At 47.0% G+C, this 19,065-nt stretch overlaps 1 protein-coding gene across 1 annotated transcript in view; it reads right to left on the bottom strand.

The window, feature by feature from the left end:
• Nucleotides 1-19,065, bottom strand: part of LOC135806034 (uncharacterized) — a 145,147-nt gene that overhangs the window by 122,162 nt on the left and 3,920 nt on the right. The window contains exons 3-7 of the mRNA XM_065320169.1: nt 15,184-15,269; nt 8,634-8,680; nt 8,037-8,079; nt 2,767-2,850; nt 449-508 (exon numbers count right to left, since the gene is read on the bottom strand). Coding sequence (XP_065176241.1) covers nt 449-508; nt 2,767-2,850; nt 8,037-8,079; nt 8,634-8,680; nt 15,184-15,269 — 320 coding nt within the window. The remainder of the gene's footprint in view (nt 1-448; nt 509-2,766; nt 2,851-8,036; nt 8,080-8,633; nt 8,681-15,183; nt 15,270-19,065) is intronic.

Below are 19,065 nucleotides of genomic sequence, written 5' to 3'. Positions count from 1 at the left end.
GTGTTATAGCCTGCAGCTTTGCGGTGTATGTCAGCTCCAGGTACCTTTCCTTGATCACTTCAGCCACCTAGGGAAGCTTTTTTATTTCCAGTTTTCGTGTTCTATGACCTGTTCTTCTTCTCTGGGGGCCGTTCAAGTTTTTGTAGCTCATGCACAGAATATTTTCCTCGGAGTGTGTAGACTCCAGTGGAGAAGCAGGCTATGGAAGAATTGTAGCCGAGAGGCTGTTTTGGGTAGTGGTGTACAATTGTGTGAGACAAGCACAGAATGCATGAGAAGTAACAGACCATCTGGACCTGTTGAAGTGAAAGAAAATCGGCAAACAGGCATGTGCTGGCCAGTTTAGGACTTGTCTGCCATAGTAATTATCGGCACTCCACGAGGGAATGCTGCAACATACTAGTAATCAGCAATCAGTGTACGGTCCACACTTGGAGTGAGCACTCACCTTCAGGAGAGATACCTTCAGGTCCCACGCTAATGTGTAAGCTATGCCTGCATCAGCCGCCTGGAGGAAAGACACGCATCAACATAGGAACACGAACAACACCATAGCCAGCCAACTATTATAGAGGCACTGACTGAAACGTTCAAGACAAGAATGTAATAAGAAAAGTATGGTTGCTCATTACATGTACTGCCAATGCCAACGGTCAAGACTGCGCAACTGTGACATGGGCTGGCTGTACTGCCCATTGCACAGGTCTTGCTATTGCCATGCACTGCTCTCATGTTACGTACTTCAGTTACGGGGCAAACTCTTAGTGTTAATGCCTCCGCCACAAGATGCACGAGGCGCTCAAAGTCCACATAAGTCATTGGATGATACTTATCATGACTGTACTCTAAACACAGCGCGGGAGTCGAGTACGACTCCGTGCCTTTGATTATGAAAATGTTGCGGATTTCTGTTCGACTATGATTTACGAGCATGTTGTTGTATTTGGTCCTTGTCTTGTGGAGTCCAGTGTCTGATGTCATATATGGTCTAAGTGTACGTGCGAGTATGGTGTGATGTGTGACGTTTATGGTGTGTGGTGCATGCAAGAGTACGCGTTGTCAGAGTGTGAGGATCTGCTTCCGTCTGTGTGAGAGTGACTGTCAAGTGAATGCTGTACATGCGCAGTACTAGTTTGGTCTGGGAATGAGAGTCATGTGTGATTCGTCCGTGGTCTGGTTGTCTTGGTCTTGGTCATGTGTTCTGTATGGACTATCCCATGAGTACGAGGGGTATACCGCCGAATATTTTCACGAGTGCGTTAGCACGAGGGAAAATATAAGGGACACGGTATACACAGAGTACGAATGGTATAATCCATTAATCCCATGTACTGTCCCAAATAGAGCGTGACTAGCACTAAAATCTCCCTTATTGGCGTCACCCGGGGAATATTCGTGACCCCAGCGGGGTATATTATTGACCCTGTGACCCCAGCGGGGTATATTATTGACCCCGGCGGGGTATATCGCTCTATATACCCCCGCTCAGAACGGTCGCTGATTGGCTGAAATGGCCCAAATCGTTTCGTACCATGGGATAAGTACGTATTAGTCCCTGATTGGTCGTCCCGATTTGTCGTCGCGATATTACTGCTTGTTCTTGTTGTTTTCTTTGAGTCTTTTCCCGGGAGTCTTCCCGTTGTCTTTTTGTCTAGTCTTTTCGTCTTTCTTCCCCGTTCTCTTGCCCACCAGTTTGTGAGTTATTCTCAGTGATAAATAACAGTGTAATATTCTTGCCAAACCTAATGAGTCAGAGAGTCGTTGTGTGGCGGGGTGCGGGGGGAAATTCCACTTCAAAAAGATGAAGCTGGCCACGACGAGGGTTTCCCCTCAGTTCTTGGTTAGTCCAGAAAAGAGTGAGATTGATTTGTCGAGTGAGCTGGGTCTCTTTTACATAAACGCATGCAGGCGCGTAGATCGCATGGGGGACACGCCCCCACCCCCCCCCCCCCCCCACCCTAAAAACTTCGACCTACACAATTTCAAAATAAAAAGGACCAAAAATTCAATTTTTAAACGTTTTCTGGTACTAGTATTTATTCAAAACCAAAAATTCAATTTTTTAAACGTTTTCTGATATTTATACAAAACCATCCAAGCAGGACAGTTGACACCGGCATCGCTACTGCGTGTGCTGGTCCACAGAGTTACTGACACTCCATGGGTCACGTGCTATTGGATAAAAGTGCGTATGCGCAAAATAACGCACGGAAATCACCAAAAATCTTGACACTACAATGTTGCAACGGCCATTTTTGTGGTAATCAATGTCAAAATGTTTACACTCGCTTCACTTCTAATACAGACAAGTAAATACCTACTTGAAGTACAGTGGTCCCTCTATAATCCGGCACCATTTGTGCCACGAAAATCTGCTGGATTAGGGAGGGTGCTGGATTAACAAATCTGATTTACTGCTGCAATGTACACGAAGAGGACATTTTGGCTACTGAAAATTGTGCTGGTTTATCGAGGGTGCTGGATTATAAAGTGCCGGATTAGAGAGGGACGACTGTATAATCATTTACGTACTCGCCTGTGTAGATCCACAGGAAGTGTAAGTTACGAAGTCTGAAGAAAATGTTGAACGGTCTCTGCTCGGATGATGGCTCAGTGGTTAGAGCATCGCTGGCTACAAGGGAGGGTCCCTGGTTCGAGTCCTGGTGGTGACAGCCATTTTTTCTTCAGACTTTTCCCGCTTACGTCTTTCCTTCAAACCAGTGAATATTTACGTACTAATTCATCAAATACTCATCAAGTACCTACCGGATCCAAATCGAAGTTTTCATCAGGCACATGCCCACTAGAATCGAATTCATTGCTTTCAACAGAGTCGTTAAACTCATCACTCTGTGATGGACAAAAAGTGGGGAATGGAAGAAAAGCCCAAACATGAACAACCAGCTCAACACAAGGTAAAATAAAACAGTGTTAAGTCAGGTGTGAGGAGCAACCAACTTTCCAGTGTTTATATATTTCTTTTTAGAAGGTGCGGAAGCTCCACAGCCAGCCACTTCATAACACGGAAACCCCAACACCAAAGCGAGTGTCTCTTTGTTGCAAAATTTCATAAGGCCATCCAGAATTAATTCGTTGTTTCGGGTCACCCGACCAACCGTCTTTTTTCATCCGACCGCAAAATGTTTTTTTTTTATAGTGCATGCAAATGTACGGACTAGACTATGCACACACGCGACCCTAATAATAGCAGTCCAGATATCGACCTCAGAAGCAGCCATGGCTAGCCAAATGACAGGATGCAGCGCTTGGTGACGACATTGTCTTCTATCTCCGATACGCAATCGGTCCTGAAACAGCATCAGCTCAGCCACCTTGTCGCTATTTACAGAAGTTTTCAAGGTGAGAGCTGCTCGTCAGACTCATTTGCCAGAGAGGCCAAGATCTGGTCCTGGAGGGGACCTGGATCTAATGGGACAATGACTGCGCTGGATTGTCTACACTACAGTCAGATTTGATCGGCTGGCTAGATGGACAAAAGCTATTCGATGTACATGTATGCACATGGACGTAACCAAAATTAAAATTAAAAATAAATAAAAATAAACCCGACCGACCGACCGACCCTGGTACGGATGAGTGAAGTGACCCGAAACAACGAATTAATTCTAGGTGGCCTAATCATCTCGATCAAACTTTCTGCCACGAACCATCATCAGGATTGAGGTGAAAACTGGTGAGGTGGACCTATATCATACAACAAAATTACTATGGAATGAACTACATCATACGTGATACACCGTCATTGAATGATACATCTATCACACATCCAGGCACACACCGTTTGACCTTTTGACGCCCATCGCCGGAGGCGATAATAGCGATGCTACAGCAGAAGCTATAGCAACTTGTGCTGGGATTGCACCATTCACCAGCTTGCAAGGCTGAAGAACTGACCGCCACTATTCAGCCTGGTCTACACCACACAGCTATGAAGTGGCTTCTTCTGGCCAGTGAATCCCTACTTTTTTATAATTTTCACACACACGCACACACGCATGCATGCACGCACGCACGCTACCCCCTATTCGGCAAGCGACTTGCACTGAGACAATCTTGGTTTGCTAACGATTCTTCGGCGGCTGGCCGTCTACGTGGTTTGCGACAGTGGTGGGACGTCCTTACTGAACGAGGTTGCGCTTTTGGGTATTGTGTCAATGCCGAGAAATTGTGTTGGTGGTCAAAGAAAACTGCTTTCTTGAGGCAAAAAATCTATTCCAGGACACCGACATTGCCCGAACACAGCCCCAGGTGGCATTCAGCCCTTTACCTCGGGGAATACGATGAAATTGGACCTTCCTTTGTCGAACTATGAGTATTCCGGAGCATTTTCTGGAGCCGCTTGAGGATACCATACGAAACAGGTTTATCCCGGACTAACCCTGCCTCCCCAGCGACATTTTACGCAGCACATTAGAGCTTCCTTGCTGCCTGGGTGGATTGGGTCTCAATCCCAGGACCTGTGTGGAGAATTTGCGTCATCCACCTGCATCACAGAGTCCCCCACCAGCAGAATCCTGGCTGAAAAGAGGACCCTCGGAAGTGCCTTGACTCTAATAAGTGAGGCTAAGGCAGACGTAAGGGCGTAAGGGGGGGGGGGGGGGGGGGTGACACGTCGGGCACAAATCGTTGAGATGGAGGCGGTGGTGAGCAATTCTTCCAAGGCCCTGTGCAACAGCATTGATGTTACCCGTGCAAAGGAATCCTCTAGCTGGTTAACGGGTCGCCCATTGAAGAAATACGGATTTAGCCTCAGCAAACAGGAGTTTTGGAATGGGTTGTGCTGCCATTGTGGGAGGACACCTGCAAGGCTTCCATCCCACTGCTCCGGTGGCCATGAAGTCAATGTGACACACTCACTTTCCTATCCTGATGGAGATCAGAAGTAACGCTACCCGTGATACGACTGCGCAGCTGTTGGATCGGGTGTATCCAAACGTACTTAGTCCGCCAAGTTAAAATTGGCGCTTATCTTCGCACTTGATTTTTCGGTTTTCTGCCTATATCATACGGCATAGAACCACCGATTCACCCTCCGAACATAACCATTGACCATTGCATCCGACGACATGGCAGCACAAACCAGCACAGAAGTTGCGCTCGGTTCGTTTGAGTCTTTTTGACTGGAGCTGCCACCGACGAACACTTCCGCAAGCGCAAGAAAACGCTGCAACCTCCGCTCCAGTCCGCAAAATAGGTCGGGATGTTCGCATTTCAGAGCGATGGAGAATACAGTTTCTGCCTACTTCCATTTGTCTGGTGGCAAGGATGGTTTACCGCGGGGAGGTATAGAACAGCTGAAGGACTTGGCAAGCTGGAATTTCAGTGGAATTTCAGTGCTCGCACAGTACAGCGCCTAGTGAAGAGTTATCACCGACAAATCGCTGACGAAGAACCTGCAGCTCATGTCGACATCTCCAGAAAGTGAGACCAATCCGGTGGACACACTCTGAAGCTCACAGAGGACCGGGCAAAGGAGCTAATCAAAATACACGCCAAGTCCTGAGGGAAACTCTCGTGCAAGAGACTTTCAGGAAACTAGCCGAAAAGACTGGTGCACGGCGTTAGGACTTACATGTAGGTGCAGTACGCACAGGTGCGACATCAAGCGGAAGCTATCACTGCGCTGCATGTACAAACACCACGCGTGGGTGCTGATCAGCAAATACGACAAGCGCAAGAGGCGAGTAATCTGAAAAAAAGAACACCGCTGATGTGGCGTTGCCTTTTTGTCTCAAACAAAGGCATTAATGAGACGAACGGGGATAACACTTACAGCCAACACACGGGCAGTCTCACTCAGCTTCCGAGCGGCAAGGTGAAATGCACGCACTGTCTTTGAGCGTGATTCGAGACGAGGAGAAGTGGAAAAAGCTATGGAACATGCAGCAGCTGTCCGGATCGAATGTTTTGAGCTCTTCCTCCAGCGACGATAGTGGCGAGGAGGACGTGTAACTTGCTTGAATTTTTGGCTGAGTTGCTAACTGACATGTAAATTACCATATGCATAGTGTTTTGTGATCGTAACTTGCTTCAAACATTTGTATTTTCTTCCTGAGACAAGTGTGAAGATAAGCGCCAATTGTAACTGGGCGGACCAAGTATATATAGAGCCAGTGCTACAGCCGTTGACTGGTGAGCTGAGAATCATGCATAACTTGAGGTTGCTGCCAGTGGTTTGGAGGGGAAGTCGATTTGAACCGATGTTCAGGTTCTTGAGCCATATTCTCGCTCCAATCCATCTGCACCACGTATCACTGTGTTCCAACGGCATGAGAGAGAGAGAGAGAGAGAGAGAGAGAGAGAAAAAGACGACATTATGAGGAGCGTGTTTCACACGTTAAACAGGCATCATTCGTCCCAGTGGTGATGGCGGCAAGTGGAGGTATGGGGAAAGCGTCATCGACACTGCATGCAAGGCTGGCCACTCTTCTAGCAGCCAAGGAGGACGAGCAGTATTGTCACGTCATGGCCTATGTTCGATGTAAGCCGTCGTTTTCGCTTCTTAGGTCATGTCTCGGCGTATATACCTGCTACTGGCGGACACATCCCTATGTACACGCGTACCCGGTGCAAGCCATACGCCATACAAGACTAACATCGGAACGCCGCAAGGTGACTCTCTGTCACCAGTCCTCTTCACAGTGTACCTCAAGGCAGCCCTGAGGAGTGTACGAGAGAAGCTTCCTGCCAGACCAGCAGATGACATCAGATTCTCTATTCCCACAGATACCGAGTATGCGGATGATGTTGACTTTCTGAGTACGTCCATGCAATATCTACAGGATTGTCTGCCCGTCATCACAGACACCCTCAAGTCCTGGTGCCTCAACGTCAACGTATCAAAAACCGAATTTACGACCATCGACCGCCAAGCAGACCGTATCTCCGAACAATGGAGAATCACAAAAAAGCTGGGATCCCTGCTAGGAACCGATAAAGACATCAGAAGACGACAAAGCCTTGCAACTGCAGCCCTGAAGAAACTCTGGGCGCTATGGGTCAGACCCAATCTTGTAAGAGAAGCTCTCCGTATACGGATAAACAATGCTATGATCCTTCCCATCCTGTGGTACAATGCTGGAGCGTGAGAGATGACAGACTCAGTAGCTGCCAAGCTGGATGCGTTCCACCGGAAGCAACTGAGAAGTGTTGTTGGAGTTCATTGGCCTCAAGTCATCTCAAGCGCTGACCTGTACGGTAGGTGCAACACCGAACGAGTATCCGTCTCAATTGCAAAAGCAAGATGGGGGCTATTCGGCCATGTCCTGCGGTTGGACGGAGACGTCCCAGGGCATGCAGCAATGCAGGCCTACTTCAATGTGCGGGACCTGACGATCGGCTACAGAGGCCGACCGAGAACAGAACTGCCAACCGTCCTACACAATGACCTGACGAGTATCGGGAGGTCGCTCAACAACTGTACAGACCTCTGCAGATTGCGTGAAATTGCGCGCACGAGATCCGGGTGGCGCCAACTGGTTAATGATATCATCGTGAAGAAATACGTGTACCACTGAACAGGTCTAACTTCCTTATGGCTACTTGCAGTGTGCTAGTGCTGCACTAGCGTGTTGCATTGTTAGTGTCTTTGAATAGTATGCATATGATCAAGTGTTTGTTCACCTATATTTTTCCCTTTTTCCGTTTTTGGTTTCTTTTTCTCCCCTTCTCTTCTGGTGTCATGTCTAACATTGGGTGTGGCCCAAGCGAAGGCTAGGCTAACGCCGATGCCAACGTGAAAGGGCTGATGATGATGATGATGATGATGATGATGATGATGATGATGATGAGGTCATGTCTTATGTGTCTGCAAGGCTGAAGGAAGCTGTTTGGACGTTGGACAGTCCTGGAGGCTGGCGTTTCCTCTGCTTCACTGGCTGTGTCGGAGGCCCAATTTCCGGTTTGAATCCATGATTCCACTGCAATGTTCTAGCAGTTTCTATTTATTTATTTCAAAACAGCAATTGCACATGCAGATCTACATGGATTTGTCCACATGAACACTGACTACTTACCTCCGGTTCTGGCAATATTTCAGGCATGGGTTGATTCGAAAGACTGTGATGGAAAACGGAACAGAATGCAGAGAGCGTAAAGTGAAGCATTTTGACCCAGCACATCTTTTCAATCATGAAAAAAACTGGCATAAAACATTCATAATTCTGGCACGCAAACAATCATACCAATCTGCCAGTATAAACTACCTGTGCAGCAGTGCTCACTGGACATTCGCCAGTGTAAACTGGCTGGTTCTCAGAAATCGCATAAAATCTAGTGAAGCGACTATTAGCGGTTTACTATGGGGGGGGGGGGGGCTACTAGTGAACCTACCGGTATATAGAGTGTCAGATGTGTGTGCTTGTTCGAGTGTCAGAGACATCAAAAATTTCAAGCAGGGCTGAGGAAGTGCATACAATGTTCTTGTATCTGTGCAGCAGCACCATCCCCTGCATACTGGCTTCCATACAGCAAAGATCATGTACGCATGATAGTGTTATTGAACTCGTTGGGTAAGTAAATCCCTGCAGTGCTTACGCGAGACTGGGTGAAAAACAAGGGGTCAAAACACCTTGCTTGGCCCTTCAAAATAGTACAAAATATTCAGTACTCACAGTTCCAGGACTCCACCCACCATGTGGATGTTGTTTGACTTTATTTTCTGCATCAGACACACATATCGCACACGCACGCACACACGCACAAGTACAGGGCAGTACTAGTATCAGCATCAGCTGCATGTGTTGGTTTTTAAATAATAGGGTTGATGATGCCGATACAAACGGCCAAAACTGGTACTACCGATAAACAACTGGGAGAATTGTGTGTTTCCCAGATTAGTTGTTTCTTATTTGTCGAGGTCATTTGGTGTAATAATATTATTACTCTGTTCTGGCGTACTGCAATGCCAATGCTTGAAATGTACGCACGGACTGATCTGAGTAGTGTTTTGCCACGGAAGCCAAGTGCCTGCGGGTGTTGATTTGGGGCGAAGCTTCTTGAGGGATTTTCGTAGAGAGAGCGCTTGGCTCGGACTATCCGACTTCCAATTTGTTTTACCTGTATTTCTCGTGTTAACTGTGAATCCTTTGTTACCGTAACTGTTTCTGGAGCTAGTATGTACTTGGTCCGCGTCAGCGATATTGTCGCTTATCTTTCAGCTTTGTTTATATGTCGCCAATGCTCACTTGGCAGCCCATTTCATCCCAATTTTGGTTAGTAAGTTAGTTTACCAGTACCTGAAAGGTCTAGCTAGATTTCGAGTGGATTTCGAGAGCGACGGGTGGGTGATTCTGATTGATACAGCGCCGATTCAAAATAGATTATCTTGTTACGCTGTGCAGGCAAGAGCAGCGCAAGCCACAGGAAAGTAATCGGCTACTCGGAATCAGCTTCATTTTGATGAACGGCCCAGATCGCTCACCTCAGGGATCGCTCGTCAAGCTGAGATTGCAGCTCCCTTACCTCCAGCTCAATGCTCGGAGTATCCAGCGCATCGTGGAGATTTGCAAGTACTGTAAGCGTCGTCGTCGTCGTTGTCGTCGTCGCTCAAAATAAAATCTTGCAAAGAACGGCGTCTGATTTGAACCACACAGGCTGTCGTGCTGCCCACGCGAAGTCCTAGAGAAAAGGCGACCGTAACGATCGACTTCTCTTTATAAAATAGCCAGGCAGGGGAGAGGAAGAGAGATGAGCTTGCAAAAGCAAGAGAGTCGATCCCGAGCAAAAATATTTGTCACCAGCGCCGAGAGCAGCGACGAGGAGGACCGAAAAAAGTATGAACCCTTCCTTGGACAAAAAATTCCTCATAGATAGTTGTCATTCTATACCTTACCTTCCATTGTACCAAGTTGTATCACTTCAAGTGCACGCGTTGATGTCCCAAGTCTAAGTTCAAATTGTCGAAAGATAAGCGACAATATCACTGACGCGGACCAAGTATGACCTTGGCTGGGAGACTGTTAGCGCAGTAAACAGGATAATTATGAAGAACAATTTTGGAAGCACAGAACGCGGTAGAATAAGAGAATTGGCGGAAAAGGTGAAGGTCCATGTGAAGCTCGACCTTGACCATGAGCACGGAATTGACCATTTCCGGACATGGCTGAGTCAATTGAAGATGGGGTTAATGCTGAACGAGGTGACAGACAAGAAAAAGCAATACTTGGCAGCCGCAGGAAATTTAGATCAGAGTGCAGCTTACTATCTGTGGCAGAAGTATCCAACAGTGCCAACAAGTGATAATCCCTACGACGATTTGAAGACACTATTTGCAGAGTACTTCAGCGTGACGCGGAGTGACTCCGCACAGCTTGCAGCTCAGAATCCTGGCGAGTCCATATAAGCATACCGGCACAGACTTTAGAAGGAGATGCGGGCCTGCAACATCACTACGTCAGCGAAGCTGGAAGACGTTGTTGAAACTGTGGCTGCACATTTCTTTGCGTGTGGCCACCAGTCCACCTCAGTGCGACAACGTATGCTGGAGATGGGCGATGATTTCCTGGACAAAGCCACTGAACGAGCACAGGCAGTGATTTTGTCAGAAGAGCCGTCAGGCCAGGCAAGGCCAGGAGATGTACGTTGTGCGCAACACACACTATGGGCGCATACCTGTCGCCGACAGGAGGCTCCATTGGTGGAGGACAGCTGGGCCGAAGCGTTAAGCATTTCTACTGGGAAAACTTGGCTTCGCCTACCGTTGCGCCAGGTTTATCTGGACGCCAAACATCTAGTTCCGATGCGCGTGGACAGTGGCAGTTGCTGCCGAGCAGCACGTCGGTCGAGCTGTACCGCTCATGTGATTATCAGTGCATCAGGACTCAGAAGAGATCGGCAAAGTTCTTGAGGAGGAAGAGGACAAAGTCTTTGGCAAGTCAGAGGAGTCTACAAATAGCAGCTGTACTCACTCACTGTCAGACAGTGACTCTGACGAACCCCCAGCTAAACGTCTACGAGTGGACAACTCCTGGCTGAAGGAGAGTCGATTGCAGAAGAATCAAGCGGAGATTATGTAGACTCTGCCGAGCGATGATGAACATGTTGGCAACGAGCCTCGGAACAAATTTCCTGCAGTCGTGTTTGACAGAGCACAGCAGTTCATTCTGAACTACAGCTTAGTGTTGGGTATCGCAATGCCTGCAGCACCAAAAGGGAGAGGCGAGGAAGCTCCTATATACCTACCTGCATTAGCCACCTACAAGTCTGGCCATTCTGGCCATTCAGAATAAGTAAAGCAGTCTGGTAATGCGCAAAACCCTTGGTTACCGTGACCCTTGGTTACCGTGCATTTTCCTATCTGTGGACTAAAACGTGCAAGTCTATCGAGTTCATGACACGACGAATAGATATGTGGAACAAGTGTGAGCTGCTCCGGGACGATATTTGTTCTGTTCGTAGGATGTCCGTTCATCGGAAATTGGCCCGCTACGTTGCTGATTTTCAAAAACGCAAAGAGACAGGGTGTGAATGAAAACTTGAAATTATCGTAAGAAGAGAGCCTGTTGCGCAAATTTCGAAAACGGAAAGAACAGGGAAGGTGAACCCACTGAACTAAAACAGCCAGGGTGCCAGTTTCCAATGAATGGACTGTACGAGACACGGTATTCCATGCACTGGCCCATATTTGTATTTTTATGTTTGAATAGTTTGCAGGCAACCTGCCTACACTCAAGAGAGCAGAGCACTGTATTTCACACGAATTGTGCGAAATACAGTGCCCTCTTGAGTGTAGGCTGGTTGCCTGCAAACTATTCAAGTGCAATGAAGCTGCGTCAAGCATCCTTCAAGATTATGAATTATTTCTATGGAAAAGAAAAAGGACCAAGGAACTACACGTTAAGCTATAATGTCCACTAACACCACCAGTTACTAAACAATCAGCTCATGCGATAACATTGCAAGACACTGACCGACGGTACTGACGTTCTACAACTAACTGGCTAACAGCTCTAGCACACCTTGGATGTGCACTCCAACAGCCTTCCAACTTAGAAGGTTCTAAGTTATAATGATAACATAGGAGGGGAAGGTGAGCGCAACGAAGACAAGCACGAGCTGAAAGTCTCGGCTGTGAAGGACGTTGGCGGATGTTCATGCATGTCGATGACGATACTGGCACGACCATTGGACAATACGGTCAAACCACGATTCATGGTCGCAAAGCAACATTCCACACAACTTGTGTGGCTCAAAGATGCAAAGATCAATAAAAGGGGACGCTATGCAAACAAGAATCATGCAAAACCGAACGTCTCAGTAAAACAGCACTGTACATCGACTATGACAATTTAGATGGACAGTAAGCAGCGGTAACAAGCAGCAATTTCACACGACGATCGTTTTGCCGGAGAGATAAGGACGGCTCATCAGGTGTCCAAGAATGGACTCGGATGGAGAGCCAAGGAAAAATTAATGGAAAAGAAAAAGGACTAAGGAACTACAAGTTACGCTATAATGTCCACTAACACCACCAGATACTAAACAATCATCTCATGCGATACCATTCAGAGTTCACAGTTGCGTAGAAAAGCGTCGATTAGATGGGGGTGGCGCACGTACTCCAAAATGCCAGCTTGACCAATCAGCAGTCAGCATTTCGTCGCATTTTTGCTCGAAGTAGGGGGTGTTTGAAGGAGTAAGCAGCACTTCAGCTAGGTTCTACGAGGCTGGGACTTGGCCCAGGCACAGACGACATGTGTTCCAAAAGATTTACCGAAATAAATTTTCATTACTCACACGGGTATGCCAGAGCATATGCGTAAACTTCGTGAGATATAGTACAGTACTGGAAAGGAGTATCCAAAAACGTCTCGGTAAATTTCTTTGCCAGGGTCTCCTGAAAATTTTAAGCCATAGATTTTCCAAATCGACCAAGGGGGAGATGCTCTCTACTGATTTTAGTAACCCCGGGTCCCAGCGACGCGCAACCTCTTGCGCGAAAATGTGTGAAGATAAAACAACAAGAAAAACGCATGCATGCAGCGGAACAGCAACACGTCGAACAGAAAATCATTGCGCACAGAGTTTTCAGTGTTCTCTCCTCAGTTCGCCCGCGGAGTTAGTTGCTGTGCTTTCGTTCTCGCTGGAGTTCTTGTGGCAGCGCATTTCGCCATCATGGAGGAACTGGTACCTCTGGAAACCTGGTCTTTAGTGACCCTCAACTAACGCCTGGCGGATTTGCTGGTCCCGTTCACCTCCATCCGATCAGCAGCTCTGTGTGGTATGTTCTCGGCGTTACCTGCCTGGTGAGCTCCGACTCGTTTGTTTGTCTTCTTACCTATGGAACATCGCAATCGCTCATTGTAGCATCAGCATTTGGTCGAACAGCGGCTACATGACATGTATTTCCTGGGACTAGCACAGGTTGCCTTTCGCCTTCTCCTTCGGTGGACCAATTCTACAAGGCACAGTGAAAGGCAAGTCGTTGCCGAGGGCTGGCAGTAACTGTTCGGTGTTGCGGTGCAATTCCCAGTGCAAATAATAAAGCAAACTATTGCCACTGGAGTATGCACGATCGTAAAAGCACAAGATCGACACAAACGGAAACGAGAATGGTTCGACACTGCATGCCGAGAGAAGCGAGGAAAGAACAGGCCCGACCAAAATATCGCGAACATCGGCTCAACAAGACAAGAACAGGCTAAAACTCAAGCCAAGGTTCTTTCTCTTCTTTGTTCTGCTGGGATTAGGCCCAGACAGATCCTGCCGGCAATTCTTTCGGCAAAATATCGAAGAATTGAAAGAGCGGAAATTGCTGGCAAAATCGGAGCAAAATATCGAGATGTTGGGTAAAATCGATGCCTGATACTTGGATTTCCTTGTTTCTTACCCGTTCCGCTAGCAGGATACACTGCCCAGGACGAGATTAAGTCACCGAAATATCTCTAGGATTAACTGTGGATCGCCTTGATTTTGGAAGAACTCAGGGACACGTGCGTTGATACCCATGTTGAGAAACCGACCCTGCCATTTTTATGAAACATTGTACGGGATTGTACGGGAAGTGGATATAATACATATTTTTTCCGGAGCAAAATAGAGCAAAATATCGAGTTTCTTGTGCCAGGCTCGGCAAAATATCGAAGATTTCGCAGCAACATTTTGCAGCAAAATATCGAGGGGACCGGAGCAGAATCTGTCTGGGCCTTGCTGGGATGCGTAGGATGTACATGATCTGTGCTCTCGTGGGGTCACGCGACTGACGTGCACCAAACCCGCCCTCGCACGACGCTTGTGTCGATCCTGCATGCCTACTGTGAGCCCTGACATTGCACGACACTGCCCGACGGTACTGACGTTCTACAACTAACTGGCTAACAGCTCTAGCACACCTTGGATGCGCACTCCAACAGAATTCCAACTTGGAAGGTTCTAGTTTATAATGATAACATAGGAGGGGGAGGTGAGCGCAACCAAGACAAGCACGAGCTGAAAGTCTCGGCTGTACCTTCCAAGTTAGAAGGCTGTTTGAGTGCGCATCCAAGATGTGCTAGAGCTCTTAGCCAGTTAGTTGCAGAACGTCAGTACTGTCGGTCAGTGTCGTGCAATGTTATCGCATGAGCTGATTGTTTAGTACTGTATTTAAACTGGTTGTGTTAGTGGACATTATAGCGCAACTTGTAGTTCCTTGGTTCTTTTTCTTTTCCATAAATTTATCCTTGGCTCTCCATCCGAGTCCATTATATTTTATTTTTAACCAACTTTAGCTGAAATATTATTCTCCACCCAGTTGCTCAGGCAAAACACATAGAATTCCAATGAGTCATGCTATCCTGTACAGGGATATCAAGAGTATATAACTCCCCAAGAGTGTGCAACTGGCACTTACCCTGCTGTCCTGATAGAATCTTAAGTTGATGTCATGTTTATGATGCAACCCTCCTCGCACGGGTGATTTACGACGTTCATACGGGGTGTCAACATATCACACATGTTTCCTTTCGCTAGTTTGCACAGGATAACATGGAGATTTGTCCACCACAAGTCCAGGACAAGTCTGATAATATGTGTGCAATGCGCATTGCATCAGAAAATACGTCAACTTGAAATTCTGTCTGGACAGCACCCATACTGGAGTTTCATACTTTCATACTCTTCGGGGGAGGGGGGGGGGGGGGAGGGGTTCTGTACCCTTGTAGATAGGAATGGGCATTGATCACTCACCTCGTTGACCACATCGCATATGTAAGCAATTTTTTTTGCAGATCTTGTTTCAAGGGACAGGTAATCATCTCCGTGCTCAGGATACCCTGTACAGCAAATTGGCAAAAGAAATAAAGTAAAGTAAAGTAAAAAGTGCAATAGCGTGTCAGCTATCCGACACCCTCAGGACCAGACCCTGCTGGCTATTCCGGATAACTGAAGCTAAATTATCACCATCTATCCACACATCTTTTTTTCTCCATCAGCCACAGCACCATAACTGCGTTCTCCAGCCGACCTCGACACGTTGCCACAGCATACCATCAGCAAGCGACACATCCATTGGTACTTAGTTCCTTTCAAGCAGCTGTTTCAAGAAAAAATCTCTCGTCAATGAAGGTAGATATTGTAGAAAGGCTAATACACAGTGAAAATCACCTTTCGTGTGCGAAGTAACTCGTTAACAAAGTCAGATTTTCCCCCAAATGGCGAAGAGATCGATCAAAAATTTGAATATACCGAGCTAAGAATACGGCGCGCGATATCTCTGGAGTCCGAAATCGTCACTCTTCGGCGATTGTTGCATTGGACAGCTTGGAGTTTTCGCTACGACGGAGACTCTTCGATTGTTGAATTTGCACAAAAAACTATGGAGTTACTAAAGGTTTTAGTAATCGATCATACATGATCGTTTGCGGGATAATTCGATTGAAATCCGTACTGCGGACAAAACTTCGTTTTTTCCGTAAAAATATGGACAAATACGGGCGGTTGGCAACACTGGCAGTGAACAAGCTGAAGTGCAGCGAGTACGAAGTTTTACTAAGAAGTACACTGTAATACATATTGTTATACAGGTCTCGAAAGAAGTGTCAGCACCGACGCAATCCACACAGTCAAGTAAAGCCAATCAGTGGCGGATCTAGGGGAGGGCGCGGTGGGCGTGCGCCCTCACCTCAAACAGTTCGATTTTTGTTAGTGCATGCACATGGGCAGTTGCGCAAGTGTTTGCACATGCTGTGACAAGTAGTTTCTAGTGTCAGGTAAGAAAGTTCTTCTGAACACGGAGTAGTTGTTCTCTTAGACTTTGGTTGACTTTTAGTTTTGAAATTAGTGTTCAGTTCACGAACTTGTATAGCTAAGTCGGTGAAGGGGATGGCGCACCGCCCGCCCAAGCGGCTAGGGAACCAACAAACTCTCCACGGATTTTTCGCAAAGCGAACTTGCGCTTCGTCAGCTGCTCAGTCGAGCGATCCGCCTTTGGCGGAGAATTCGGACCACCGCGAAGATCCTGAGATCGAGGTCTGCTCAGACTCTGATCTTCCCCAAATGGAATCCGAAGTAGATTCTGACGACGATGGTGGGACTGTCAGTAGTAGTGATGCGAGTCAGGAGCGTTTACCTGTTGAAACTATCGCAGATGACGACGTTGTGACTGTCACAAATGTGGCTGGTGGCACTGCTACGCAGCGAAGTTACTCGGATGCTGTTGATGCAGCTATTGGCGGTGCAACTCTCAGCGATGCAGAAAAGCGCAACATACTTGGGATCCGGAAGCCTGATAAGCAGACGGTGTTGCCATCTAGGGATTATCCCGACAGCCGCCGAAAGACCGGTACTTCCACTCGCTCGCTGCTACTGAAGAGGTTTGAGTGGCTTGCCTATTCCAGAAAGGCTGGCGAGGAAGGCGTTTTTTGTGCGCCGTGCGTCCCGTTTCCTACATTGCATCGACAAGACAAGGATCAACCCGAGGTGAATACCTCATCATACATTCTTACTGCTGGACATGGCCATCCAAGTAATCGTATATTTTATTATTTTGCCATTGTTCTCAATCTCAGCATGTCTGGAGCTTTGAAGCAATGTAGTACGGCTATGTTCTACTACAGCCAGAGTCCTCAATGAAGTGGTTGAAAAAGTGGGAGTGAGTGCATGTGCTAAAAATTTAATAGTAATTCTACATACCGTAAAGTCGCGGATAAAAGCCGGGTTTGCATACTAGCACATCGCGGATAGAAGCCTGGAAATCGAACGGGTCAATGCATATAATATAAGCCTGTCGCGCGTAGAAGCCTGGCTTCTATGCAAGCGCATATAAGCATGGTTTGCATACAAGCCTGGTTTGCATTGAAGCCTGATGCAGGAAGCGGCTTATGTGCTTATAAGCCCGGCTTTTATCCGCGACTTTACGGTAACCGCTAAGCAAATGACGTAAAATAGCCGCTATGTCGTAATGTGTACAAAATACAGGTACCGCATAGGTTCCCCTGTCATGAATATTACCCGCGCCCTCCCCTCAGGTGAACTCTGGATCCGCCGCTGCCAATTTAATAACCGAAATTTTTCTGGGGGGGGGGGGGGGTCAGTGTCAAGAATACTACTCCTCATTAGTACTATTCCTCATTGATGTTTTCATTACGTTTTAGTCATATCTTCACCTTTACCCTGTTTTGACCTGTAGTACTGAATGTATTTCACACGTATAGTGTGAGGTTTCGATCTATGCTTTTGCTTTAGCTCTAAGTTCCTGTACTTGACATTTTCCATTATTCCCTGTACTTACCCATGATGAGAAGGGAACGAAAACGTTCGGTTACTAAATTGGCTTTGCTTGACGGTGTGGATTGCGTCGGGGATGGCACTTCTTTCGAAATTGGATACGCCTCCGATTTTTTTCCTTTTAAGTTATACGGGTCCTCCCTCAGGCCACCCAGAATTAATTCGTTGTTTCGGGTCACCCGACCGACCGTCTTTTTTCACCCGACCGCAAAAAAAAAATTTTTTTATTGTGCATGCAAATGTACATGACTAGACCATGTACACACGCGACCCTAACAATAGCAGTCCAGATATCGACCTCAGAAGCAGCCAAATAACAGGATGCAGCGCTTGGTGACGACGTTGTCTCCGATCCTCAGTCGGTCCTGAAACAGCACCAGCTCCACCACTGCGTCGTTCATTGACTAAAATTTTGGTGAGAGCTGCTCGTCACACTAGTTTGCCAGCGAGGCCAAAATCTGGTACTGGAGGGGACCTGGATCTGATGGGGAAATGACTGCGCTGGATCGTCTACAGTCAGATTTGATTTTGATCTGGCTTGATAGACAAAGGCTATTCGATATGCACGTCATGGCGTGGCAGTAACTAAACTAAAAAATAAAATAAAAAACAAACCCGACCGACCGACCCTGGTGCGGATAAGTGAAGTGACCCGAAACAACGAATTAATTCTAGGTGGCCTCATTATAACAAGTCCGGTTAATGAATTACCGGTATTAGAAATCTGAAATGCCCTGACGAAACGCGGTCTGGACAACTGTTTACAGGTCCGGTTACAACATAATTCGTTAGTAGATAATACTGGTTGTAACGACCCTTGGTCAATGTACCTGGTGTCCTAAACCCTCAGGATGAGATAATACTGTCCATGCAGGAACACGATCAAAACACAGATGATCAAGCAGAAAAAAACCGATATACTGTAAAAGCCATTATTCTAACGAGTCGCAAATATAACGATTTCCTAAAATTGACCGGTTTACGTGAACCAAAGATAACGATTCTCACTCATTCTCGACGCTCACTGCCAACAGTATAAGTATTGATCGGCCCTCTGGTCTAGAGGGGACCAGAATATGCTAAAAATCGATTTTCATAAATGGCATGTTTCGACAGTGCCAAAACATCCGACAGTAACCCATACACCCACTCAGAAAATGTTATGGAGATAGCACAAGCCATTCTTGAGAAAATGGCATTCGAATGTCAGTATATCGCCCCTCCCCTCCCTCCCCCCCCCCCCCCCCCCCCCCCCCGAGACACGCACATCATAGCACCATAGAATGGGGTTGCATTTTTGTTGTATGTGATTATGCAATCACCATTGTGAAATGAGGGTTGCCT

Source organism: Sycon ciliatum, chromosome 1, assembly GCF_964019385.1.
Source record: "Sycon ciliatum chromosome 1, ocSycCili1.1, whole genome shotgun sequence".
NCBI classification, from domain to species: domain Eukaryota; kingdom Metazoa; phylum Porifera; class Calcarea; order Leucosolenida; family Sycettidae; genus Sycon; species Sycon ciliatum.
The sequence above is the reverse complement of the archived record's forward strand: the minus strand, read 5'-3'. Positions and strand labels throughout refer to the sequence as shown.